We start from the raw sequence: 27,590 nt of genomic DNA, 5'->3' as shown, positions 1-27,590 counted from the left end.
TCATTATACATTTGTCCAAACCCATAGGATGTACACCACCAAGAGTGAATCGTAATGTCAACTATGGACGATAATGATGTGTCAAGTGAGGTTCATTGATTGTGACAAAGGTACTTCTTGGGGGTGGGGCTCTCAGGATGTCAATAGTGGGGGAAACTGGGGTGGGAGCAGTGTGCAGGCAGGGAGTATATGGGACCTCTCTGTACTTTCTGCTCAGTTTTCCTGGGAACCTAAAACTGATCTAAAAAGTCTATTAAAAATGACAACAGTGTTCAAGCATTTTATTAAATCAGATAAGGAATCTCCACATTGTTGCACATACCAGATTGTATACAATTATAAGGGCATATCACTTGTTTACGAAGACACAGCTGAGCAGTAAGTTGACAAGTCTAATAAACCATGTTTAGCCAACTAAAATTTCAAGAACATTCAAAAGGAAACACAATAAAGGTCATGCAAGTTCTAGAATAGTGAATCATGACAAAGCTCATTCATTATATGCTTTACCTTCAAAATGCACATGACATCTAAAACAAAAAAAATCTGAAGACCAGTTGGTTGTCACTAGTCAGATACACATTTCATTCAGGAATATTAAGCCCCTTACCACTACTGACTTGTTTGATTGTAAATAACTTAGTCCTAACTACAGAAAAGTTTTCTGAAGAGATTTACTGTTGTAAAATATATGCCCATTGTTCATAATATGCCTTGAAGCCACTGAACTTTCATTAAAATACGATAAAGAATGATACTCAAACCAGGAATCCCAGCTATGACCTTTTCACTTACCACTAAATATCAGTTCAAGATAAAACACCGTAAAGACTAAAATAGACTGTGAATGGTCAAATCAGTGAGACCGTATTAATCTACATCTATTTTAACTTACATAAAGGACACTAACTTTAAGAACCTGAAGAGACCCTATGGAGTTTTTCTTAGGCGACAGTATTGAACTGCCTTAGAACAAACAGCTGATTATCAGGTTTATAATGATGGCTGAGTAGAAAAGAAAGTCCTAACTGATGTAGCCTCAAACTTATTTGTTCAAATCTATGTTTAACTTATAACCACCAAATCCTAATGGTTGGGGAGACATGATCAAATACCTTTCTGCAAGCTTCATCTCCCCACACCCTCCACTCCTCCCTCCCCCCCAAACTCCTATATAAGTTTCCCCTGCTTTAAGCTAGAAGGTCAATTCTGGATTCAAACTTGTATGAACTAAGTTTATAGGAGATAACATGCAAATAAGGGGATAAAGTTAAATTCATTTGACAACAGCAAACATTATAAATGTATGCCACTATCCCGCTAAACAGAAGACCTGGGGAAACCAAAAATATAACAAAACACAACGTTAGGTTTAAAAACAAAGACTCTTGAAGGAAGTAATTTTATTTTACAGTGGTTGAAGTTATCCACCAAATGCTTAATGACCTCCATGTTTCTGCAACTAAAACTAAAAGAGAATTATAGGGAGCTGGGAATACATGTTAGATACTAACGATCTTCAAGCTTTGAAGACGTCATTGCATGAAGAAAATTATGGGAAACACTGTTCCCGATAATTACGTACACCCTTAGTGTAACATATGGAGATCACTGTCTCCGATATAGACACTGTGGTAGGCAAAAACTACCTTGTTCTTTATACATTATGGAAGACACTGCTCCCGATAATGTGAGTTAGGTTTGTGACAAAGGTACTGGAAATTTTGCAAAATTCGAATTAAAGTTACACCTTGGATAAATTGAGCTGTAAAATTTTGCATGTATGAGTACGATCACAGCTTTTAAGTGACATTAATTTATAATTTGGTCACAATTCACTGCATTCAGGGGAACTGCTGTTTTTATCTGATTAGCTAAATAGAAATTTAACTTGATTAGCAACCACTAATTAAATTTAATTCTTCTCCAAGACTTAGCTTTATAATTTTATTTGGCTTGCGGTTGTTTTCTAACACCCGTAAGTGTCGACCACAAATGCAAAACTTCCAGTATCTGTTGGGTTTTATTAGCAGATGCTGCTATTATTTAAAAAAAAAACGACAGTATAACTGTCATAATTATGGAAGGCACTGCTTCCGATAATTATCTTCTATAAAAAAAACACCATTTATAGTGAACTCTGTCACTGATAAATAAACAATAAATATCTCAGTGCCAAAATGACAGGAAGCTTTTCCAAAAAATTAACACTTTGGCCAAAATTTGGCAGTGTGTTCTTTAAAGTCTGACGAACTGAGTTTGAAATTAAACACCTAAAACTTGGTTCTCTTTCAAAATACCTCGGAAAAAACGAAAACAAAAAACTAACAAAGGTTTATGGGACAAGGGACAGAGGAAGAGAAAATATACTAGGTCTTTGGCTTCTGGTCTCCTCTTTTCATACATAATCTTGAGGTTAACACATTAAGGCCTTACTCCTGTGATAAACAGTTGAGCCTCCTTTTATGCAGCGGAAGGACCTCTATTTCAGACCTCACTGGCAAGAAAACAAGTCCCATCTCTTCTGAAAGTGAACTGTTTCACTTTCAGATGTGGAAACGAGCTAAATCCTTTAAGAAGGCAGAGATCTCATGTGGAGAGGAAAGCCTTACAGCCTGGGATCTCCTATATAGCATCCAGTGAAGGTGGAGAATCACATTAAGCTACCACTTTCCACCTTCAGCAGATATCACCTTCCTCCTCCAATTCAAAAGATACCAGTTCACGTACTTAGGATTTAGAGCAATAGTTCACATAAATGGTTCTGACTTTTTCATAACTGTAACAGGAAAGAGGCAGTTACCATTACAAAGCACTTAAAACCCTAGAGATAATCAGAGAAAATATTCTATCGTGAACATTTTTTTAAGTGGTTAGTCACTTTAACTTGAAGTGCAGGTACCTACCCTGTATTAAAAGCTGCTGCCTAAAGACATCTATTAGTACCAAGATTGGGTAGAATTTTAACAATATTAGGTTTTGTAGCCCTACTGAAAATTTAGCACAACCAACACAAGTCTAGGAACCACACTACCCTGATGTTCTTATATAAGTTATAGGTATCACATTTAAAATTCATTGTCAATGTCCCAGATGTCACCAGAGAGGGCATTTGCAGCTCCCTGAATAGTCCAAGTTGCTAGAGCCAACTGGTTTTTCAACAGTGTTTCATTAAAAGCACCGTTATTTTTCTGCCGCAGCTTTAAGTGCTCTAGTAAAGCTGACAGAGTGTGAGAGCCAGAGCCCCAGAAGATATGTCGGAAAGGAGACTCTCTTGGAGATACGTAGGGTGACAGGAAGTGATATTCCACCTACGAAAACAAAACATACAAGGGAGCTTACACAGTGCTGTGACTTTTGTTGTGAGGGAAGGACCTGATAGAGTAAAACAACTGTCATTCTCTCACTTCAAATGTTGAAATTTCCCTGAACTTAAGAATGTTGAGAACAGGCTACTAATCTTCTAATGTTAAAATTGTAAAGCAACTTGTCAATTCCTTTGTAAACTCTAACTGCATTGGGTATTTTTTTTTTTTTTTTTTTTTTGGTCAGAGCCTATATAGGGAAGGTTTACAAGTTTCCACTGTAATGCAGTCTTCTGCTTCTTACAAGCAGACTAGGCTAAAAGCAGCTAAGGGCTAAATTAAACAGAAATACAGAGAAAATGACAGCTAAAAACCATTAATGATCCCTTCTTTAAAATGTTTTTAAAGCCTAAAAAAGTTAATATGACGTCAAATGTCTTTTGTATTTCCAGTTTAGATATGTTGGCTTTATACCTTGCTAATAAGTAAAAGTTAAAATTTGTGCTGAATTCTAAAGCAGCAAAGGATTTTAGGCTCCTGGAATTATTACTCTACTTTTTAGAAACACAAGATTTACCAATTAAAAATGCACATACTTCAATTCCTCCTTTTCTAAGGGTTTACGTACTTTCATGATACGGTCATTGATCTCCCTCATGACAAATCTGTTTGTCCTCTCAGCATTCTTATAATCTGTTGTTAGTCTAGACGTAGCACGGAAGAAGTCTCCACGAGCAGAATACAACCACTGTAGATTCAGACCCATCTCCTGAAGCAGAAAGACATTAAACTCACTATTTATTAGACGTTATATTTCTAAGGATGTTATTCTATATACCTTTCTAAATTTAGGTGTACTAACTGAAATGATTCTGATAGAAGGGGGTGAGACTCACAGACAAGCTCAAGCCAGCAAAAGCTAGACTTAACCATCTTGTACAGGAGGTTCCAAGCTTTATAAACTCGTAACACACTCATATTTCAGCTCAGCAGATAGTACAGTTATCCATTCTTAGTCTCATAAGAAAACCATCCTCATCAAGAAATGTAACATAATGTACTTAGTAAAAGTATATAATCCTGTGTAGTATATTCTTTCCGGTTCAATTTCCCTTTGGTGGCAAACTTCAAACATTTTGGTTCAGTGAACTTCAAAATCTAGTTATTTCCATCTGGTAAGTCCCAGTTTCTGATCAGTTACAATTAGTTTCAAGTAAGCCAATCCTAATAATTAGGATTCGGTTATCAATGATTTACGTCATTTAAGGGATCTGTTAAATTGACTTCTAGTACCATAAAAGCCACTTATTAATTAATTTGGTTTTATCAAATGTTTGAATATTAGACACAAAGGATCAACACTAAATAACACTTGAACCACTGGCTATGTTCTCTCTCCATCCATGTCATCTCTGCAAGGCACATGTGGCCCAAACTCATAGGTTCAGAGTCATAGTTGAGATCTTTATATTCTCTAGGCTCAACTTCTTTATGGGTTGCTTGGAATACATGAATGAGAGAAAGCTTAACACCATTTTAGATTCTGAAAGACTTGCTGTGGTCTATCCTATATCTATAACCTTCATCCTCCCAACTTCCCTTTCAAATGAGTTATGGATCCTAAGCAAAATTATACTTCAGTTCACTTTAAAACAGCTAAACATTATTCTTCAAACTGCTTGATACTTCGGCAGTAAGAACCTGATTTTAGTTAGTGCTCACCTTTATGTCTGCTCTGAACTGGTTCATTTCTCTCACAAACCAAAGTATTTTGTCATTATACATCTCATAGTTCAGGTTCAATTCAACATCATGGGTAAGTTTAATCACAAGCAGACCGGCTACTTCTGCTGCTGCACGTGCCATTTTGTTCAACTGAGGAACATTCTGATTCAGTACCTCATAGCTATCCATGGGAGTACCCAAATAAGGGTAATCTGTGTCCTGGAAGACAAAGGTAGGTTAATGTACTTGGGTGGGTTGTAAGACTAGGAACCTCACGTTCTAGTTTCCCCATCAAAGTAATAGTAACTGTAATTCTTCCTTTGCTTCTAATATATTCCTACTCCAACTTTGTCTCATATCCACTACTTTAAGAAGATACGGCTTTTCCTAGTTCTTCTGAACCTAGCCTACTCCTGGAATGATTAGTTTCTTCTAGGTTCCACAGAATCCCTGTTCAATCACATCACAGACCCTAAACAGATTTCTAGCCAAATTCCTTGAGGCTATATCCTTATTCCCTTCTCTCTGGGAAGTTTGGCCCATATTAATGAGGAAAGAGGAGAGCACACGTGAAATGTACTTTCAATATAAAGTGTTACTTTTAGACAAAAATTTACCTCCTTCTTCATGCAGCACTCATCCATTCATACATGTTACCTTTCTAACAAGACCGCTGGATGCTCACAAGAACTCCTCTCCACTTTCACTGGACAACTTTAGTAGCTCTTTTTTTTTTTTTGCGGTACGCAGGCCTCTCACTGTTGTGGCCTCTCCCGTTGAGGAGCACAGGCTCCGGACGTGCAGGCTCAGCGGCCATGGGTCACGGGCCCAGCCGCTCCGCGGCATGTGGAATCTTCCCGGACTGGGGCACGAACCCATGTCCCCTGCACCGGCAGGTGGACTCTCAACCACTGCGCCACCAGGGAAGCCCCTAGTAGCTATTTCTTCAACTCTATTCCCTACCACCGTCCCCGGTGATAATCTCATTGCCAAACCTTTGGTTTGACCTCGATTCTTTACTTTCAGACTGTATATATCTGTATTACCTATACCTCTGAACCAGCACTGCTAGGAATCATTAAGAAGTTTTTAAAAAAAACATGACTTCTGAAGGTCAACAGAAATCATCCATAAGTTTCCTCAACCCTAGGACCTGACAGTTCTTCCTAAAGTACTAAATAGACATAATGACCAGATATTTCAATACCATTCATACTGTTGCTCTAGCAGAAAGTCAGGGGAATTCCAGCTATGTTAATCTCCAAATCCAGATCTTTCATCACTCCGTCACTTCACACCTTTCCGTCCTAGTTCCAGGCTAAAACACCCAGTGGTAAGAAGTCTATTAAGGACCTGGCCTCTACAGCGTCATCAATTTAATGCCGAAGTCAACAGCTTCCACCCTGACCCCTTAGACTAACTCTGGGATCTCTTCACACCTCCGAAGAGCCTGCTACGGAGCTGGTCTTCCAACTCTAGCCTTCAGCACAGAAGCCTTCATCATGCTTTTTACTCTGCCTGGTTTTTAGTGCCTTCTAACTGGCTCTTGTACCAAGTCAATTTTGTTTTCCAACTTGGTCAGTTCAAAGTTCTGTCTCTTAAAAATCTTACCTCTGTTTGGTTTTTCTGCCTTTATCTATAATCCCTGCTTAAGAGACTAACATTTCAGGATGAACATCTACAACCATATTTCAACAGGCATCAAGAACAGTATTATCCTGTAGAACTTTGTTTGAAGGAAATATTCTATACTGCACTGTTCAGTAGACGGCCTTATTATTAAAACTCATCATGGGGCTTCCCTGGTGACGCAGTGGTTGAGAGCCCGCCTGCCGATGCAGGGGACACGGGTTCGTGCCGGGAAGATCCCACGTGCCGTGGAGAGGCTAGGCCCGTGAGCCATGGCCCCTGAACCTGCGCGTCCGGAGCCTGTGCTCCGCAATGGCAGAGGCCACAACAGTGAGAGGCCCGCACTGCAAAACAAAAACAAAAAAGCTCATCATGCATAACTGAAGAAGTTTAGCAAATAAACTCAAATGCTAACTAAGCTGAGATTAAAATTCTGTCTTAAGACTGATAATAAGGGACATTACAATAACTGCACGTATCTAACTTCTCAAAACATACTAAGCACTCTAGGAAACTTGGCCTCAAAACTGACGAAAGAAGATCTAAGATATAATGCCGTAGCGTTCTTCAGACTTACCTCACAAAAACAGAAAGAGACTGCTGGGATTCCAGAATATGCAAGGAAAGGGAAAGCAGCATTATCAAAAGAAAGTTTCTCGCTGCAAGAAAAGCAGGAATGTGTTTTTAGAAAGTTATCTAAAGAAAAAGACTGTGCTACATGCAACCCTACCCCACCCCCAAGTAAATTTTAACTCACTGCAAGGTTATGTTTAAACCTCTACCTAACACAGTAGGTGCTACTTACTGAGTGACTCTGCTTTTCTATTAGCTATTCATTCACTTATCTCAACTTACACTTTGTTGATCCAGTTGCTATCCCGATATAGAGAGAGCCCAGTAACTGGATGTTTCACCTGTAAAATAAGACATTATTTTATCATTACAGTGAACCTTTCTGGACTTATTCATTCAGGCTAGTCACTAACATTTTTCTCTATAAACATTTATTAAAAATATTAAATTTTTTATTATATCTTCTTGAAAAAAATTTAAGACAGTTAAAACAATCCCAAATTTCTGAAGTTACTTCTACTAGGCTCGTGCTGTTAGTTCCTCTAGTTATGGTGAGAAAAAAAAAGTTTTCCTTCTTAACATTTTAAAGGTGACTTCCCCACAGTTTTAAAAGCCCTCTCTAGTCTTTATGATCTGCCTCTCTTCTTTCTGGTTTCTTCCTTCCAGCACATTTTATACTACTGCCAGCCTAACCTGCAAGCACATTACTGCCCTGTTGGAGACCCTATAGCAATCCCTAGTTTCCCATGGGATCAAGGTCAAGTTCCCTGACCCTTATTTCTCTCCAACTTCAGTCACTCCAATATATTGTCTCTAATCCCATCAGGGAAACTTTGTTCCTCACTCATTCACATGTCTGTTTTTATTCAATGACTATCTCATCTGGCCTTCTTATTTAAGTCTCAGGTATGGTTCAAGTTCATTTAAACCTTCCTTAACATTCTGACTCTATAGATAACCTCTGTGGGCACCTACAGTTTAAATATCAATGTTTTTCAACTTAATTTTTTGTCTAATTTATATTACACTTTCATAAGTAGGTATACACTCACATCTTGCATCATCTTCTCAATAAGCGAATACAACAGTGGGCTGGAAGAAACTTTGAACTTGCTGGTACCTGCAAAGAGATTATTTTAACATTGCTCTTTCTTTAGTCAAGCAATTTGCACAGTGCTACTTCTATAAAACTACTTGGCAAACAGGAAGACAATAACCTAGATCAGTGGCATATACAACAACTATCCTCTTAATGAAGTAGATTAAAAAAAATGGTTGGGTCAAGCTCTTTCGTGACTGATAACCCTAATCTCACTCAACTGAAGCTCTTACTCCTTGAGTTTGCATATTTAATGTTAATGACTTGTTTTTCTGGTATCTTTTTGGTTCACCCATGTTAGGGTAGGCATCTATTAGCTACAGTAAGCTTGCTATATTCAGTACATTCTGCTGCAAAGGTAAAATGGCAATAATGACTAACCTAATAAATTTCAGTTTAATTATAACGCCTTTTTATTCCCAAAGTAGACATTTCATTACTCTCCAGTTCATCCACTAGCTACATCTGTACGTTAAATAACACCGAACTCTTTCAGAAGTTTGATTACCTTGTATTTCTATCCATGATGCCACAATCTAGCAAGTTGTGAATTAGTCTCTAGAAATAATACCATTCTATTGATATGGTTTAGTTCCTTCTGGTCCAAAGTAGAGAACTAGTGGTTCTCAAACTTTAGTGCAACTGAATCACCTAAAGCACTTGTTAGAACACAGTTTGCTGGACACTATGCTCCAGATTCTGATTCAAAAGGTCTGGAGTAGGGCCTGAAATTTTGCATTTCTAACAGCTCCCAGGTGATCCTGATGCTGCTTATCTGGGACCACATTAAGACCATTGCTCTAGACAAGGCAGTCTGTACCCATTCTATAACTTAATCCACTATTTAAAAGGAAGCTAGGGCTTCCCAGGTGGCACAGTGGTTGAGTCCGCCTGTCGATGCAGGGGACACGGGTTCGTGCCCCAGTCCGGGAAGATCCCACATACCGCGGAGCGGCTGGGCCCGTGAGCCATGGCCGCTGAGCCTGCGTGTCCGGAGCCTGTGCTCCGAAACGGGAGAGGCCACAACAGTAAGAGGCCCGCGTACCGCAAAAAAAAAAAAAAAAAAAAAGGAAACTAAGTTAATCTTTTGATCTGGTTATATCCAATGTAAATTGTAAAAAATAACAAGTGCTGCTTTAGAAAGCTTTCTTCTACTATTCTGTAAGTAGTTTATAAATTTATAAACAGCTAATGCAAGGATACTTACCAAGAACAGCTTTATCCAGATTAATGTAAGTGAAAGCCTTTAAATGCAAGGAGGCAAGGTATCCCTAGAAGAGAAGGAAAAATACAAATGTACTAATATGTATTAACTTAATTATCACAGACAGTAGCTATTATTAGGGATTTCTGTTTAAGTTTGGATTCTATTGAAACTAAATATACAAAGGTAAAAGTGATATAATCACATTTAAAAGAGCATGGTTTCTGGAGGACAGCTTAAGCCAATACAAGTTCGAGTGCCCATTCTGGGTATGGATGATATATAGATAATACCTCTAGCCATTCAGTGGCACCAATAGCTCCAAAGTCTCCACCACTCCAGCTGGCAAAGACAATGCTCCTGCTGGGTTTAAACTGACCTAAAAGACAACAGAAAGTTAGTTTTGTCTTGGTAAAGGTTATAGGTAGGTAACTGACTTAAGATGAAATCAGAAACTTCTAATTCAAGCCTGCAGATTCAGAAATATTTCTTTTCCTTTTGAGGCCCCAGGTGAAAGAACCAAAAAAAGAAATAGAAATAAAATTTTAAAGTAATATAGCAAAGAACAGGATAGGAGATCATTTGAAAATAAGATCTTAAGTACATAGTAGGGACGAGCTTCCTAGACCTCACTCTTTTACCCTCCATTCTTTGAGTCCCTTATAACTTCCAGACCAAGAGATATTTGAAATCACAGCCAAAGTATCTTCTTTGAAAACAATTTGCCTAGAGGTAAGTCACTTAAAACACTAGATTACTTTAAAAACAACTGTTTGAAATAAAATTAAAACTCACAAATTCAAGTTTAGGAAAAGAGTGAGTTTTCAGAAAAATTACATTAATGACAGCTCCTTTGGGGGTTTTATGTGCCACTACCCTCCATCCCTCCCCCTCTCCTGGGTATATACTTTTCTGCATTAATGTACTTTTGTATTCAAGTTAAGCACTGCAACTTACCCTATGACGCAAAGATTCATGAATGTGGTGGGGGTCTGCATGTGGGTGGGTACAAAAGAGTGGCAAGTACTATGGGAGAAAGGCTTGAAAGGAAGCCTTTCTTACATAAACAAATTATATACTATATAATATTATATATTTATAAATCAAATATATAAATACATATTCTATGTTGTATTTATAAATATTTAAGTTATATATTATCATTTTATAACAAAACTATAGAACATTAGTGCAAAGGTATGACACTGCTTGCTTTCAAATAGATTCCTTAGGGACCATGTTAGATTTGCCGTATCATTCTGGATATGTCAAACTAAGAATTTAGGGCCCAATATAATGCTTTCCAGCATCTCAAAGAAACTCATGATTCCCAGTACAATGAAGGCACTGCACAGAAAGCTGTTTCAAAGTCAAAGGCAGATACAACAAAAGGCAACCTGCTTTGTACTTAAGAATTCAGGGTCTAACACAAGTGAACCATAAGAGTATAGGCAAAAGTGAGCAAAGCATATTATAACATTTAGAAATACAGTACATAGATGTTCAAGTTCTCAAAATTTGTACTCTACCTTTTAAGACCATATCGGAAAGTATCTGGGCAAGTTTCAATAGGAGACTTGTTCCTACACTGGACTTTGCAGCTCCAGGACCCCAGGCATCCCTCTGGGCCCCTACTATAACATAGCGATCTTAATTTAAAAAAAAAAAAAAAAAAAAAGATAAATTATACAATCAGCTTTTAAACTGTTTTCTAATATTGAAGTCTAGAGTAAGCACATTAGTAGAAGGGTAACAATGTAGTATACGTATTAAGGGTAAGAGAGCCTTCCTTCAGATCTGACTTAGCACTCTAGGGATTAAAAAATTCACATGACAATACTGATCTCTTTTCCCTTATTCATACTGCTACTCTTTTTTCTACATTACCAATAAGGTTACTCACTGACTACTTATTTGTGCTAGTTGTCTAATAAGCACTGAAGTCCAAGGGCTTTCCTTACCAAATATTATTATTTGATGGCATTCAGATACATTGGCAGACTACAGCCTGCATGCCCATATTGTCCATGGCTATTTTTATGCTACAATGGCAGAGTTGAAGAGTTGCAGTGGAGACTGTATGGCCTGCAACATGTTTATTATTTGCTCCCTTAAGAAGAAATTTGCTTACCTCTGGTCTATTTAATAACTTACAAGAGATTTTCTAGTCATAATGGTCAGTTTTTGACAAGTTAATTTCCTAGGGCCTTATTACCTCCCACTAAAACTGACACCTGAACAGTTCCTTTAGGACAGATAAGATTTAGCATTTCAGGAAACCAAGCCAAGTCAGCCTTCCTGCACTCCCTCCCTCTGGCCACATCCTTAAGAGTAAGGAAAACAAAACAAACGAAAACCCCCCAAGGATCTTTACCTGGTTCTTCAAAGCCCTTAATAACTCCAAAGATGTTAAAAATTCTTATCTCTTTCAGCACATTGTTCACAGTGAGCTTCACATTCTTGTTCTGTGAGGATACCAGCTTACATGAAGAGTCTAATCCCCAAATAGGAGGACAGTCTCCTTCCATATGTCTAGAAGTAGAAAACAGAGATCAGAGTTCTGAGTTATTGTTACATTTGTGTTTTTACTCTGATCTGTAGGCGGTCATTTGAAAATCATGAGTTACTTCCTAATTTAACCAATGTTTTCTAAAAGTATTACCTATCCCATCTGATGTGTGCCTTTCTGCCAGAGACATAGCTACAATTTACATTTGAAATAGATTCCAAGATGGACTCGGAAGGAAGTTCTTATACATAAAAGTCCATTAATATAGTCTCCTGTTTCCTAACTCTCCACTAACAAGGGTAGTATACATTCTTATTTCAGTTAAGAAAGAATACTCTCATGCTGCTGGTAGTTAGGTTAGATATCTTCCCCTACCTGATTCCTCCTGTGTTATTCAAACACTGACTACTCTAAAACGGCTTACTTACATAAATATGTCAAAACATCATTACTCCCCACTACACAAGAAGATAAGGGGCTGGCTTCATAGGTTAGGAAAGACTTGTAGATGGTAGGAAGAATTAACTGATTCTCAGTTTGATTTTAGTCAAAAAGAATCATCCATTACAAAAACCTCTTAAACAGCATTATTAATAGCCATATAGGATATTTGAAAGTCCTTACATGTAGATGGCTCTTCATTTGATACCAGTAACCCTGCTAAGTAGAATATACTTTATAGCTATCCGATTAAGTCAAAGAAACATGATCAATGGGGTTAAGAGTGACTTGTTCTATGTCACATAGCAAATAAATGCTCACATGAGTTTTGAAACTAGACTGACATCCCATGCCAATACCAGGTGGGGAATATATCCAGATCAAGATAAAAATTAATGACATGTACTCTAATCAGACTGAGTTCTATTTCTAAAGAGGGTACTAATACACTAGGGAGATATCCAGAAGGACTAATCATGACTATAAAGCATCTGGAAACTGTCATGAGAACTGAGGATATTCAATCTATAGACAAGGAAACTTGAATCATTCTGTTGCTTCAAAAGAAAATCCAGAACTAATGAGTGTTCCAGGGAATACGATTTCAGCTCAATACAAATTCTTATAGATCTCCAATAATTGGACGGGTTGCCATAGGTAACAAAATGCTTTACCACAGGAAGTACTTAAGCAGAAGCTATGCCAGGAATATTACACAAGAAATTCACTGGGTGGATTGAACAAGGACTCCTTGAGTTTATAAATCCAATGTCTATTATTAAGATCACTTTATGGAGGAAAAATTTCATTTTTATCTACACCAAGTTAACAGCTAACCATCCTCAAAATGTCCAAAATGTGGAAAATTATAGCCAATTGTTTTAAGATTTTATCAAATCAACAAATTATTATTATTTCTCCCTAATCATAAAACCTGACCCTGCATTACAGTTTTCAAATGAGAACTTACTGAAATAGCTTTTCTGCACCAGCTCTGGAAATTGTTTGGACAGGGATGTTAGGCAATCCTGATGACTGAGATGGTGGAAACTGAGTGTGATTGAAAGAAGGGAATCCAGGTGTGTAAGGGTCACCTGTTCCCAGATGAGCCTAGTAAAACAAAAGAATAATTAGCTCAGGCATTTATTCAAGAAATCCCTATAAGATTCAAATTCAGTATGGGGCTATAACCTGAGTTTGGTTTAGCACCTTAAAGTTTGAAAGTCTGAGTGGTTCTATAATATGTGACTCTTACTTTTATATGGCATATGTCAAATTCTCAATTCAAGATACGACTGATAAAGTACTTTTAGCAATAAGTAATAATTAGGTCTCAAAGTCATGTAATTCATCTTCTCACTTACTGCTAAAACTCTCCAAGGGAAAAAGAGTATTTAAGGATGGCACAGTTCTCTTTCTATTAATGTAGATGGAATCCAGCAACAATTTGGAGAACCCAGTAACTCATTTACTCAAGAAATAAAAACTCACATGTCCAAAAACTGGAAGATCTGCATTAACAATGGGAAATTTAGTCTGGTCCATGTATATCAAGACACCGATTGCATTTAAACTTTCAGCATTTGCAGCCTAAAGAAAAACAGGTAAAGCTCAGAAAATGAAGACCTAATCAACCAAAATTAGAAGAATACATACTGAACTTATACTGAAAGACAAAGGGTTACAGCAGACTACACCAGTACTCCCAATGTTTCAAATAGCTTATATGTTTAGAAAAAAATACTTGCCTTAAAATTTAACTCTTTTTTAAAAAATTTAACTGAAATTTTTAATGAGGTAATTGTAGATTCATTTGCAGTTTTAAGAAGTAATAGAGATCCACTGTAAACTTTGCCCAGTTTCTCCCATTAGTCAAACTTTGCAAAACTATAATGTAAGAGCCTGAATATTAACATTGATACAATACAATCCACTAATATTATTCAGATTTCCCCAGTTTTACTTGTACTCATTTCTGTGTTTGTGTGTATTAAGTTCTAAACAATCAAAATATTGAACAATTAGTTTTAATACCACAAAGATCCTTCCCATTGCCATTTGATATCCACACCCACTTCCTTTCCACCCTCAACTCCTGGCAACCACTAACCTAACCTCGCCTCCATTTCTAAAATGTTGTCATTTCAAAAATATTATATACTCAAAAAGCTAAACAGAGTTACCATATGACCCAGCAATCCCACTCCTAGGTAGATACACAAGAGAATTAGAAATATCTATTCACATAGAAACACGTAAATGAATGTTTATTGTAACATTATTAATAAAGCCAGAAAGTGGACACAGCCCGAATGTCCATCAATTGACAAGTAGCCAAGCAAAATGTGGTATATCCGCACAGTAGAATTCTATTCAGCCAAAAAAAGAAATGAAGTACTGATTAATGCTACAACATGGATGAACCTTGAAAACATTATGCTAAGTGAAAAGAAGCCAGTCAAAAGACGCAAAATATTGTATGAGTCCCTTCATATAAAATGTCCAGAAGAGGCGAATCCATAGAAACAGAGAGTAGATGAGTGATTGCCAGGGACTAGGAGCGGGGAATGGGGAGTGACTGCTGCTGGGTATAGGGTTTTTTTAGGGGACGATGAAAATATTCTGGAATTAGATCATGGTGATTGTTGCACAACCTGTGAATATACTAAAAACTGAACTATACACTTTAAAGAGTGAATTTTATGGTATGTGGATTAAACTCAATTTAAAAAGTAAAAAAGAAACAATTCAATGTGGCTGCACAACAAAGTTTAACTAACTCTTAAGGAGAGTTCAGAAGATAAGAGAAATAATAAAAACCCATCCAAAACAGCCACTGTCTTTCCATTCTAAGCCCTGTGTAGGTGACTTTTAATTTTCCTTTTTAGAAAACATAGTTATAACTGAATTTTATATATATAATATATTCTATATATAACTCAGTTACATAGACACAATTTAAACTTCTTTCACTTAAGCATTTCTGATTATTGCATTTTTATTGAAAGACAACGACTGCAAAATACTCCAAGTGGATATGCCAGTTTTGGAAGTATCCTATAACTTTAGATAACTGGAACTTATTTGGTTTGCAGAGTACTTTAATAAATTATATTATCAGGTATGAGAGTGTAAGACAGATGGTTTTCAGAATGTAAGAAAATTAACAATACCATTTAGCTGAAGAATGTTATGGTACCAATGTATTTAATAACTCATACTCACCTTTTCAGCAAAAGTAATTTTCCCTGCTCTAACAATCACTAAAGATCCATTCACAGGCATATTTAAATCCTCAAAGTCTTTTTTAGTGCCAAAATTAGCATGGATCAGTTTACCCTAGAATAAAGACATTAGATTCAATGAGCATTATGGTATCAGAATAGCGACAGAGTCTGCCACCAAATATTTTACAGGTCAAACCCAAGAGAGAAAACCAAGAGAGAAAAAAATGAAGGCCAAGGCCAGGAAAGAATATATGAGAGTTCTAAAGTCAAAACTGGTCAGGGTTAACAGGAGTGAAGTCAAGATTTCTGGTCTCCTATATTCATGCCATTTATTATCTTATGATGCCTTTAATTAACATTGATTATTTACATCAATTAATTTACATTGCTTCAGATATTTGGGGGGAAGAGAAAGGATAATAAGATATCCTTAAGCAAAGAGACATCTATCAATATAAATATGGTAGGCTAGCCAAGGCAGTACCAATTACATAATGTTCCCACACTTGAACTCCAGACAATTGAGGACATAAGAATTAACTAAAAGTTCTGTTAATAAATCTGTCTGAAAATTGTTTTATAATAAAATGACTTGCATAGATCAACTTTTAGATGTTTTTATAAGCTGTTATCATAATGCTCCTAAACTCTATCAGAGTTCAGACATACAGCTATAAACTGACATTAACAACCAAATATCTAAATATAGAAAGCTCACAGGTGAACCAAAACTCTCCACGTTCTTTAATAGAACAATCTACCCGCCTCCAAACCACTGGCTTGTGGGAAAGTGATACAGCACAGGTAGAGCAGGAAGGCAGAGAACAACCCTAAAACTTCATTTGGCTCAGAAGGCAGTTTTTAGATAGACCCCAGCATATAAATATGTGGTTTTTAACCTAAAAAACCTAGATAGATCTATCTAGCTGTTTTTTAATTTCTATAGTAGTTTGGCCATATTTGCCTAAATTTTAAAAGATCAAGCATTAAAGAACCAAACTAAGATTAGACTCTAGCTGAGACAGTTATTTATATCTGTCCCCACATAAGGGGGTACCTGATACATGAATTCATTTAGTAAATACTACCATGTGTCAGGCACTGTCCAAGACTCTGGGACATAGCAGAACATGAAACCAACCCCTAGCCCTTCATGTAGTTTACATTCTAGTGTGGAAACAAGTAAATAAAGTCAGGTGCTATAAGTACTAGGAAGAAAAATAAAGCAGGATAAGGAGAAGTGATTAGAGGAAGGACATTTTTGATCAGATAATCAAGGAAGACTTCCCTAGGGAGGTAATGCTGGGAAGAGACGTGCACAAAGTGAGGGAAGAAGCCATGCTAATATTTAAGGGAAGAGTGGGCCAGGCAAAGGGAAAGGCGATTTCTATAAAGGCCGTGAGGTGGGAGCATGCTTGAGTTTGAGGGTTTGAGGAACAGCAGGGAGGTTAGAGTGGCCACAGCAGAGTGAGCAAAGAGGGGAGCAGGAGAATTACTGAGGGCCTTGCTAACCAAGATGAGGACTTGGGATTTTATTTTAACTGTGGCTTAGGAGGGTTGAGAACAAAAAATATCCCAAGGTCAGTTACATTTTGTAAGTAAATTTATACTAAGGACAGTAAAGACAATGAGTTTTTGAGCTATTCAACAGGGAAAAATGTCTCACACACGGTTTTGCCTTACTCACAGTAACTGTCGTAGCCTTACTATACGCCACATAACCCTCGGGATTCTCCACCAGGTACACCGTACTGCTGCTGCCGCTCTCACTCACTATGGTCACCGAGTTGTGAGCATTGCTAAAAAAAGATTAAGTTAAAATGAAGCTAAGGCATTCCTGAGAAACAAATTAAATGGATTTAATACATTTAGCGTTTGACTTGCATTATTTCTTTTGAAGGTCTTCGCTATAATTAGCACACCTGAGAATAGCTACTTCTTATAAAATAAGGTTACCATCTTTCAACATACCTGCCTTTGACCTGAATCTTAACAAAATGTTCATCATGCCAGGCTTTGCTGAGTTTAAGTTCACGGAACTGATTTTCAATGTAAAAAGCAAGGCTTTCATCTTTTTGAGATCCAGCCTCACGAGGGACATAAGAATTTCCATTCAGCATCCTGGAGGAAAAAACGTCACTGTTAAATGAACTAAAGTTTAACCTAAAATAAACATTGAACTCAAGTATCAAGCAAATCGTTTTAAAAGCGTAAGTCAAAAAAATAAATTAACTGTGACCCAAAATCCTGGATTAACCAGACAGAGACAAGCTTAGAAGAAAAAAACTGTGTGCCTATATTTTAGGGAATTTGTGACTTCAAACTTGTTAAAACCTCTTTATCTGATGTATCTGCTTAGGGTAATTTTAGGGGAAATGAGTAGCTTCCAGAAGATCTGCTGTAAGGAAAATGAAAGATAGTATTGCTAGTGGTGAACTCAAGATTTACAGCTTCAACTTTCACTCTTTTGAAGCATTCTGAATACCCCGGAAGCAAAACTCCTCTTCGTTCCGCTTTCTTTCCCATGACTCTTTGTAAGTATCCACATCATATTAGTTATATGATCTTTTTTTTGATAGACCTTATCCTCACTTTATCCATAATGCCTAATATACAGTATCCACAGAAGTATTCACCAGATGAAGTAAAAAATGCCAAGATTTCTAATTTAAGACAAAAAGAATTACTGTACCATTGAAATTATAGGGGGCTAACAAAAGGTAAAAGTTGATTTGTTCTTTATACGGAGTTAGATATGTGTCCAAAGAAGACCTTAAAAATCTAAGGACAGGAAACTTACGGACACTTCTTAGGGTATAGATTGAGTGAGAACCAGAAGAAATCAAGAAACTAGAGACATATCAAGCTGGGCAGTCAAGTTAGTTCTGAACTAGAGGATGAAAAAGGCTACCGATGCCCTTATGGATAGTAGCAGGGCTCAGCATGACTTACAAGGGGTTGAGACAGAAAATCGGAGCAGAAGAAAGTCTGACAGCAAGCAACAGGCTACAAAGAACCAGACGACAAAAAGATCAAGAGCCTGTGAATTTTCTTAAAAAAAAGGAGAGTCCCCACAGAAATTCTAACATTTTTTCCTAACAACATAGTTTGAGTTCTTTACTGACTCTTTACGCTCTAACTGAACATGGGAAGTCTCGCCTATTGTATAAAGCGTTTCCTCCAGACTATCACCTTTGTTTTTTTCCACTGCACCTAATAATCAATATTTGTGTAGGCACTGAGGTTGAACTTGTAAAGCAGCTCAAGCTTACTTGATGGCACTGGTGAAGTCTATGGCATCCAGTCTCTTGGACAACATTGATTTGAGGTCTGCCCAAAATATGCGACGTGTTTCGGGGAGCTGCTCTTCTGTTTCGAAAGTTTCTGTCTCCTCTGTGCACGAAGGCTCTCTTCCTGCCGGTCTCTCACAATCGGCTTTTGGTTCTACACGTTTACAATAGCCCAAGTAGCCAATCATAAATCCTAAGGATAAAAAGTTTCAGAGCTGAACTCATAGAATTTCATTTATAATCTATTCCTATAAGAATTGTTAATATTTTCAGCTAACCCTTGAAAATACTGGTTTTAATCAAATTGTAAGCCATTTGAAAGTAAGTAATGCATCTCCATTTTGTCTATTTTAAACCAATCTATTATATAATAATTTTACTTTAAACAGTTACCTTTTCAAAGCAAAGGTACCTTTTCTTCCCCCGAAGCCTTCCTTGAATCCTCAGGTCCAGGGTCTATGCTACAAATATCCTGTGCATATTTCTAGTATAACATTTGCACATTACACTGAAATGATTCACGTGTCTCTCTTCTCCCACCAGGTTAACCTCAAAGGCAGGTACAGAGTCTTAGCCATCATTGTATTCCTAGTGCCTTGCACAATGGCACATAAAAAGGTACGAAATAAATGTTTGCTGAGCTGGATGGACAGAATTCCTAGAGTTGGTGACAAGGAACATTTAAGTTTTGAATGGCCATTCTTACCAATCAAGAAAAAGACGATTACAGCAATAGTCCCATAGCAGATATATCCATTTAACCTTTTTGGTTTTGTGACATTGGTGTGGTTACCCCTCATGTTATTGTCAACATTTTCTTCTTCATCTACAGCTAGTTTCATCTCCACATGACTGTTATCGCCATCTACTTGCCGAGCCAGACTAAACCGGGTATATGACAATGGTTCTCCACCAAACTGAGATTTAAAAAAGAACAAAGGACAGAGAGAAGAAAGGGAATAGGGACAGTTAAAGAAAGTTTGGTGAGGTGTTATACATATTATTGGGCCATTACTATGACTTGCTATACATTCTCAAGGAAAAAGAAGTTCCCCCTTCAAATCAGCATTCTCCTCTGTGCCCAGTTCTGTCAACGGCAGATGAGGGCTGGATCACACACTGGCCTTCATCTCATTCAGACTTTTCATTCAGGGTTTCTGTTATGCATGTCTACTGGTATACAATTTGACCAGTGCTTTCTTTACTTCATCTTACCTACTTGATTGTCTCTCTGCCCTGAAACTTCTTACAAGATTTTCCATAATTAGCTCTACTCAAGACTGAATATACCCTTCCTTTGTGAGATCAGTTACGCCTCAAGACCACCACTTCGAATATAAATGAATACCTGATGACAGCTTTGGGTATTATCTCCTGCTTACTGGGTGAAAGCCATCCTTGTATACTTCGTATTCTTGCAAACTGGTGACAGAGAAATCTTTCTTACTGAAAATCTTACCAAGTTAGAGAATGCTGATCTTGCTTGATCCATCATTGCGAGCTGCCACACAGAAGAGCCTAGTAGTAAAATAGAGAATTAATATAATGAGATACATACCACTGTATCAGACTGGTGAGGACTTTTCATTACCACACTAGATTATTGTATATCAAATATCCTTTTAAATATATTATCACCTTTCTAGAAACGGTCTTTAACCAAAATATTTAGTTTACATGACAACTAAATTTAGTGTGATCCTTGATTAGATCTAAATTGGGGCAGGGGGTGGGCAGCTTGAACGACATTATTGGAAGAAACAAGAAATTTGAATATAGACTGTATCCTAGATAACAGGATTGTATCAATATTAGATTTAGGAGTGTGATAATGGTATTGCGTTTTTTGGAGGAGAACGCCCTTGTTCTTAGGAGATTAATGCCAAAGAATTTAAGGATGAAGTATTGTGATGTCTGTCACTTAATTCCAAACAGTTCAGTTTAAAAAGTATGTAAGAAATAAAGGAAATGTGGTTAACGATCAGTGAATCTAGGTAATGGATATACATTGTAATATTATTTCAGCTTTTCCTGTAGGTTTGAAATTTTTTTTAATTAAAAATGTGAGGAGGGGGCTTCCCTGGTGGCGCAGTGGTTGAGAGTCTGCCTGCCGATGCAGGGGACACGGGTTCGTGCCCCGGTCCGGGAAGATCCCACATGCCGCGGAGTGGCTGGGCCCGTGAGCCACGTCCGCTGAGCCTGCGCGTCCGGAGCCTGTGCTCCGCAACGGGAGAGGCCACAACAGTGAGAGGCCCGCGTACCGCAAAAAAAAAAAAAAAAAAAAAAAAGTGAGAAAAACTGGGACTTCCCTTGTGGCGCAGTGGTTAAGAATCCGCCTGCCAGCACAAGGGACACGGGTTCGAGCCCTGGTCCGGGATGATCCCACATGCCGCGGAGCAACTAAGCCCATGCGCCACAACTACTGAGCCCGCGTGCCACAACTACCGATGCCCATGCGCCTACAGCCCGTGCTCCTCAACAAGAGAAGCCACTGCAATGAGAAGCCCATGCACCGCAAAGAAGAGCAGCCCCCATTTGCTGCAACTGGAAAAAGCCCGTGCGCAGCAACAAAGACCCAATGCAGCCAAAAAATTTATTTAAAAAAGAAAAAAATGTGAGGAAAACTAGTTAGAATGTTATCCATGGTAAGTAGATTTAAGTAATTGAATTTAGTAGTCAAAGAAAAGGGACAAATACAAAAGAAAATAGACTAGCACCTGGAAAAAAAAAAAACCTAACAAAAGTAAAATTAAGTCAAGACTGGTTATGCTACACAAATCCGTAACAAATCACCGCCAATAGAAAAGGAGAGAGAACCTGATCTTTCTGATTAAATGAACAGTTCCTAACAAATGATTTGATAGATCTTCGATGCAAAAAGAATAGGTAAAAGAAAAACAGAGTATGCTATTTTACAGATGAAAAGGCCAGTTATTTGAGACGTTAAGTGACTTGCTCGAGGCTGAAAACTGATCATCTAAAAATGAAGTCCAATGGGTTTCTATAAAACTGGTTTTATAGAAAGCGCGTTCTCATCTCCAGAAATTTAAGAAATTAATTTCAACTTTTTTCAAAGCAAACTACACCTCTGTAACCAAGAGAGAGTCTTAAGTTAAAGCGTAGGTATTAACTGAAATCTAGATTTTCTAATTAATTTGGTTTGAGTCCATCTAGATGCTTGAAAGTGATAGTATGTTGAGATGTATAAAATGGACATTTATTTCACACCATTTTAAAGCTTTTCCTCCACTACAAGTACACTCATAGCACATTTAACACCCACATTGCACAAAGCAACCTGTGATATACATGCAGATTGTAAAACAAAGAAATTATAAAAACTGGCATTAGAAAAGTCTATCAAAACCTATTAACAAAAAAACAATTTTTAATCCCCAAGCTTTAAAGACCGGAGCCAATAAGCAATAGGTCATATTCTTAGAAGCACAATCTCTTGCCCCATGTGGTACAAAAAGCTTATCACTATCACTGCACCAGAACCGTAGAGACCCAATCACTAGAGCCAGAACTAGAAGGCCCCACCCTGAACCAACTTTAATCACCCTTTTCTAGGAAAAAACGGCTTACCAGTTTAATATTCATCTGACCCAGCCATTCCTCAAGGCTTCTAGTTTTAAAGACTAAAGTGACAACATATTTAAATAAATGATCTACATAAAAGATTTAAATAAACAATGAGATTGAGGATTGCAAGTCTGAAAAAACATTAATAGCACATGCCATGATTTTGTATAATTAAAAGTATATTTTTTACTGAGAAAACAGATACACTATTTCTATTTTCAATCCCCAGACAGAACATTAAGACTATAACATAAAAGAAATCAAGTCAGAGGAAAAAAAGTGTGACCTAGGTAATTTCCATTTTAACTCCATCATTTAACCCCACATCTGTGAAGAACACAATTAATTCTATGATATCCAGAAAAGTTATTCCTGAAGTTTTTACACATAACAAAATTGAGTTATTCTTTCAAAATAATCTCACACATAGTAAAGCTATTTCAAAGAACGCTTAATGAATTTTCTTCTAACTGAAATAACTCTAATTTACGTGTTCTAAAAGCATGGGAGAGAAACTTTTCATACCAGTTATATACCAGTCTATAAACAAGTAGTTCTCTTACAAGACTATGTATAAAAGGCAAACAACCATTATTTGGCTTCTTTCAAGATGTCACCACCAGTGCTAACAATCTATTACAAGAGACAAACCAAACATCACCTTGATTTTTATTCATATTAGCATCTTGTATATCTTTGGTGTTCTCAGTGATAACTGGGAAAACTATTCAGTTTCTCACAATAATGAAAATTAAGGTAAGCAAAACCAGAGCCCCACATGTTTTGAACATGAAATGGAAGGAAGATCTGAAATGTTTTTTAATTGAGCCATGGGATGGAAGACAGGAGGCAAGCAAAGGTACTCGCTAGACTACAGCCCCAAACTTCTTTCAAATTCAAATCATCTTATTCCTACTTTCTTGAAATGTGGCATTTCTATTTAATTTTTTTTTAAATACAGTAATTATCTTATGGTCTTAAGCTACTTCGGGATGTCTTAAAACAATAGTTCTGTACAAAATACGTACAGCTAAAGGGCTGTGGGGATCAGGTACCAAAATATACTTTCACCTATATATAAAACATACCCAAAGCTGCTACTCCACTTTACCTGAAATAAAAATAAGACACTTATTTGTTATTATTGACAAGCCCATTTCAATTTAGAAAACAAGCCACAGTTTCAAGTCCTTGGAGATCGCATAAAATGAAATTCCTCTGCCTGCTTTTGAGGCTCTGTTCTAGAGACCTATACTACCTAATTACTTTGCCGCCCTCTATCTTCTCCAAAATGAGACAGAATCCAGCCCCTGCCTGTACCCACTAACATTCTTCCTCTGTTCTTAAAGTCCTACTCATTTCTTCCAGGATCTGCTCAAGGGCCATCTCTATGAAGCCTTCTCTGACTGATATTCCTATCCTATAATACTTGATATGCAATTATATCATAATCAACAAAGACTAAAATATTTTATTTGTTAACGTACGGGGGCATGGTTAATGTATATGAAGTTCACTTTTCATATCATTTGGAAATTATATGAAAGAGAATATGATGAAAACCTTGGACGTGGGATCTTCCCATCCTTGCTACTATTTTGGTTTATCCTGAAATCACTGGGTAAAGCTTGGGTAGTAGGGAAACTTTAAAAAGTAGAAAAACTGTAAAGAGACGGTTGGTCAAGGTCTTTACTAGCTTCCAGAGTTAACTTTCCGGGCCTAAAATGAAAAGGCAGTGGAGGAAATCAAAAAAAAACAAGCAAAATCTTCATTCCTATTTAGCTTTCTGAAAAAAAGATTGCTCAACTTGAAGGTCAGGACCACCTGAAGTCCCTGCAGTCTATTTGTGTACTGCTCATCTGCGAGAACAGACAGAAGGCACACAGAAGAGTTCCAAACGGCCTCAGAGAATCATTTTTAGGAGCTTTCAGTTGTTGTCTGATTCAAGTTTAGCTGGGAGCCTTCTCCATTACAGATAACTACATTATCAGAGGCAAATAAATGTCACCCCTTAGGGCAGAGTTAGCTGAGTTGTTTGCTATCCAACAATCTTCAGCACAGGCTAGGTTCACAGCCACCACTACAATGTTCTTGTCAGAACATTCCATCAAAGAAAAGTTAAAGGATGCTATGCTATATATAGACTTTTGGAAAATATTTCATATCAATGACAAAATTTTTTAAATTCTGGATTTTCTTGTGAAGCATACTGAGTTTATTATAATCCAAAATTGAGGGGGGGGGGAAACAGCAGGGCAAACAAGTATACTTTAGATAGCCTAACCTTAATTTTCAAAGCAGAAAATCAGGGACCTCCCTGGCAGTCCAGTGGTAAAGACTCCGAGCTTCCACTGCAGGGGATGTGGGTTCGATCCCCGGTCGGGGAAATAAGATACCACCAAAAAAAAAAAGGTAGAAAACCACTTCTGGAAATCACCTTAAATGTCTTTGTCAGTAAGGTCAAACTCCCTAGCTCAGAGACCACAGAATCAGCATCTAGTATTCCAAAGTCCTATCGAAACCTAGAATAAAGGTATCCAAATATTTGTAACAGGGCAACTATTTCCTACTTCAATCTTCTCCGAAAAAAGCAGCAGCAATCAATTTCCTTGGTATACCCAAAGTCGCCACAAGCAGTAGGCAGAGGGAGGACGTTAACACGAGTCAAGTCACAACTTACCCACTCTCCCCACTACGAGCTTAGAAAGCTGTCCACCCGAAACAGTGACACAATGGGTCTCTAAGCCCATTTATACCATACGGCACAGCCTTTTTATACCATATCCCTAATTTCCTGAAGGCAAAAGCCGATTCCAATCCAAATAGCTTTTATTTAGTCTCTAGACCATAGCTTTCACAAAGTATAAGTCTTATTCCTACAGTCTCCCATCTGTTAGTGAGGAGGGCCTAGCAATCCGAATATTCTTAATATCAACACCTGCGGTTTTCAGTCGGCTTCTGCCTTGGGAAAACTGAGAACCCACACACAAGGCCAACGGGCAGCGCTGAAAGATCAGGTTGTACTAGAGTTCAAATATACAGCTTATAGAAACCCCCGCCTAAATGCCCAGGACACAGTAATCTAGTCGAGGACAGCGATGAGACCAGGGCCCGGGAGGGCCCCGAGGAATCCAAAGGCTACGAGCTCAAGGTCACCCACGCACCGCGACAGCCATTCCCTGGGAACTCTTCCTAGAGCGGCCACGTGCTCCCCGCACAGCGGCTCTGCGCTGCGGCAGCGTGGCTCACGCCTCGCTCCCGAGCCCTCAGGCTAGGGCTGTCCCACGAGGGCCTGCATCTTTTAAGGGCAAGCTACTGAGGACAAGGGATCCGGGTGGCCTGAGGAGCCGGAAGAAGAATGGCGGAGCGCAGAGCGACAGTGGGGCACCCCTCATCTCGCCCTCAGGGCCCTAACAGAATCCATTCGCCGGTCGGGGGCCAAGAGGAGGAGGGCACCAAGAGGAAGAGAAAGGTAGGGCAGCCCCTCTCTGCAGCGCGGCTCTACCCTGCTTGCACTTGCAGGCTACTCCGCTCTCCGCCGCAACCCCTTCCCCGCCGCCACGCGGCGCGCACCCCCTCCCGCCCCACCCGGAGGCGCTGCAGCCTTCCCGCGCCCCCGGCGACTCCCCGAGGCTGCTGGACTGCACGCCGGAGGGCCGCACCCGAGACTGCTCGGAGCAGCCCCGCAGGCTAAAGGGAGGGCAGGAGGGTCAGCGGGATTCTAGCAGCAGCGTGTCACTCACACAGGCGCCTCCCGGGTCCGCCGCTCCACTACCCGTCACCGGCCGATGCTGACGCCCTCTGACGGGTTGGTTGCCTGCAGTCTGCCGTTTATAGTCTCCCGCCCTCTCCAGATCCTCGGAGACCCTTTGCGTCACTTCCTGCCTCACGTACACCTTAGGAGGCGCTCTGGAAACAGCCCGGGGCTAGGGGTGGGCACGCAGCCGGATTGGGGGCCCTTCGCTGGAGCGCGGGACCCGAGGAAGCGAGGTCGGAGGGAAAAGGCGCCAGACTGCAGGTGCCGGAAGGGGTCGAGGGGGTGGCGCACCAAGCTTCCTCCTCGCGTCCTCGGCTGGCCGGCTGGCGCGCGGGCGGCAGCCCTTCCTCCCGGAGCCCTCCGTCTAACCTTGACCGGTCTTCTGGCCCTGCAGTGCAAGGTCAAAGGGTGTTAGCGTTTACTCGTAAATGCTGGATACTTACACTGAAATAACACTTTAAAGTGTATGTCGTTGATGGAATATTAAGTAGTCACTAAAGCCATGTTGTGAATATTTTTGCAGCATCAGAAATACTTAGGATAAGTAAAAAGGAAAAATAAAAGCAAAATGCAACTGAATAGCACAGGGAACTATAGTCAATATCTTGTAATAAACTATAATGGAAAAGAGTCAAAAAAAGAATATAGATATGTACATATGTATGTATAACCAATCAGTTTGCTGTGCACCTGAAACTAACACAATATTGTTAATCAACTATAATTTTTTAAAAAAACAATGCAAATTTGCATTTAGGATGTGTAAAAGTTTCCCGTGAATCCCTAAGGCTGGCACAGAGCTTTGCAGAATGTTTTAATGCATGAGGAAATGGAAGATAAAATAGAAACAAGCATTTATTAGGGTGATAGAATTGTAGAAGAACTTTCATGTACACTGTCATTGTTATAGGATTGTGCAATGCATAATAAATAAATAAAATGGGATTGTTATCACTTTCTAAACTCTTACAAACATTCTCACCCCCTCCCTCCCTTTGGTCGGCAACCTACAGTCCTGTGAGCGAGATTAGACAAGTTTACAAATAGCCAGGAAGCGAGAATACGTCTGGGGCCATAAAAGGGTTACAGATAAAGCGCTTTCCAGGTCAGAGCCCAGAGGGAGGCACAATAGCCCTTTGAAACCCAAATCCGTTTCCCGGCCTCGGGCTTCTGCGCTTCCACTTATTACGCGCCGAAATGAGGAAGTACAGAGGGGTGTGCCCGCCGCCCTAAAATCTCTCCCCAA

At 38.7% G+C, this 27,590-nt stretch overlaps 1 protein-coding gene and 1 long non-coding RNA gene across 2 annotated transcripts; one reads left to right on the top strand and one right to left on the bottom strand.

The window, feature by feature from the left end:
- Positions 1-69: 69 nt before the first annotated feature.
- On the top strand, positions 70-19,693 carry LOC309822418. The gene is made up of 3 exons (XR_014296730.1): positions 70-110; positions 18,072-18,246; positions 19,546-19,693. It is a non-coding gene; the product is annotated as an uncharacterized lncRNA (long non-coding RNA).
- On the bottom strand, positions 271-26,420 carry TFRC (transferrin receptor). Its single transcript, XM_082654197.1, has 19 exons — positions 26,331-26,420; positions 20,462-20,520; positions 19,709-19,919; positions 18,985-19,195; positions 17,684-17,833; positions 17,400-17,511; positions 15,711-15,824; positions 13,977-14,075; positions 13,456-13,595; positions 11,910-12,067; positions 11,065-11,184; positions 9,829-9,914; positions 9,539-9,602; positions 8,285-8,352; positions 7,515-7,573; positions 7,237-7,318; positions 5,028-5,249; positions 3,934-4,074; positions 271-3,311 (listed from the first exon to the last, which is right to left on the bottom strand). The coding sequence occupies exons 2-19, from the start codon at positions 20,495-20,497 to the stop codon at positions 3,069-3,071; spliced, it is 2,316 nt and encodes a 771-aa protein (XP_082510323.1). The 5' UTR covers positions 20,498-20,520; positions 26,331-26,420; the 3' UTR covers positions 271-3,068.
- Positions 26,421-27,590: the final 1,170 nt, after the last annotated feature.

Source organism: Grampus griseus (genome assembly GCF_964374135.1).
Source record: "Grampus griseus genome assembly, chromosome: 5".
Taxonomy (NCBI): Eukaryota; Metazoa; Chordata; class Mammalia; order Artiodactyla; family Delphinidae; genus Grampus; species Grampus griseus.
Note: the sequence above shows the minus strand (reverse complement) of the source record. Positions and strands in the feature narration are given on the sequence as shown.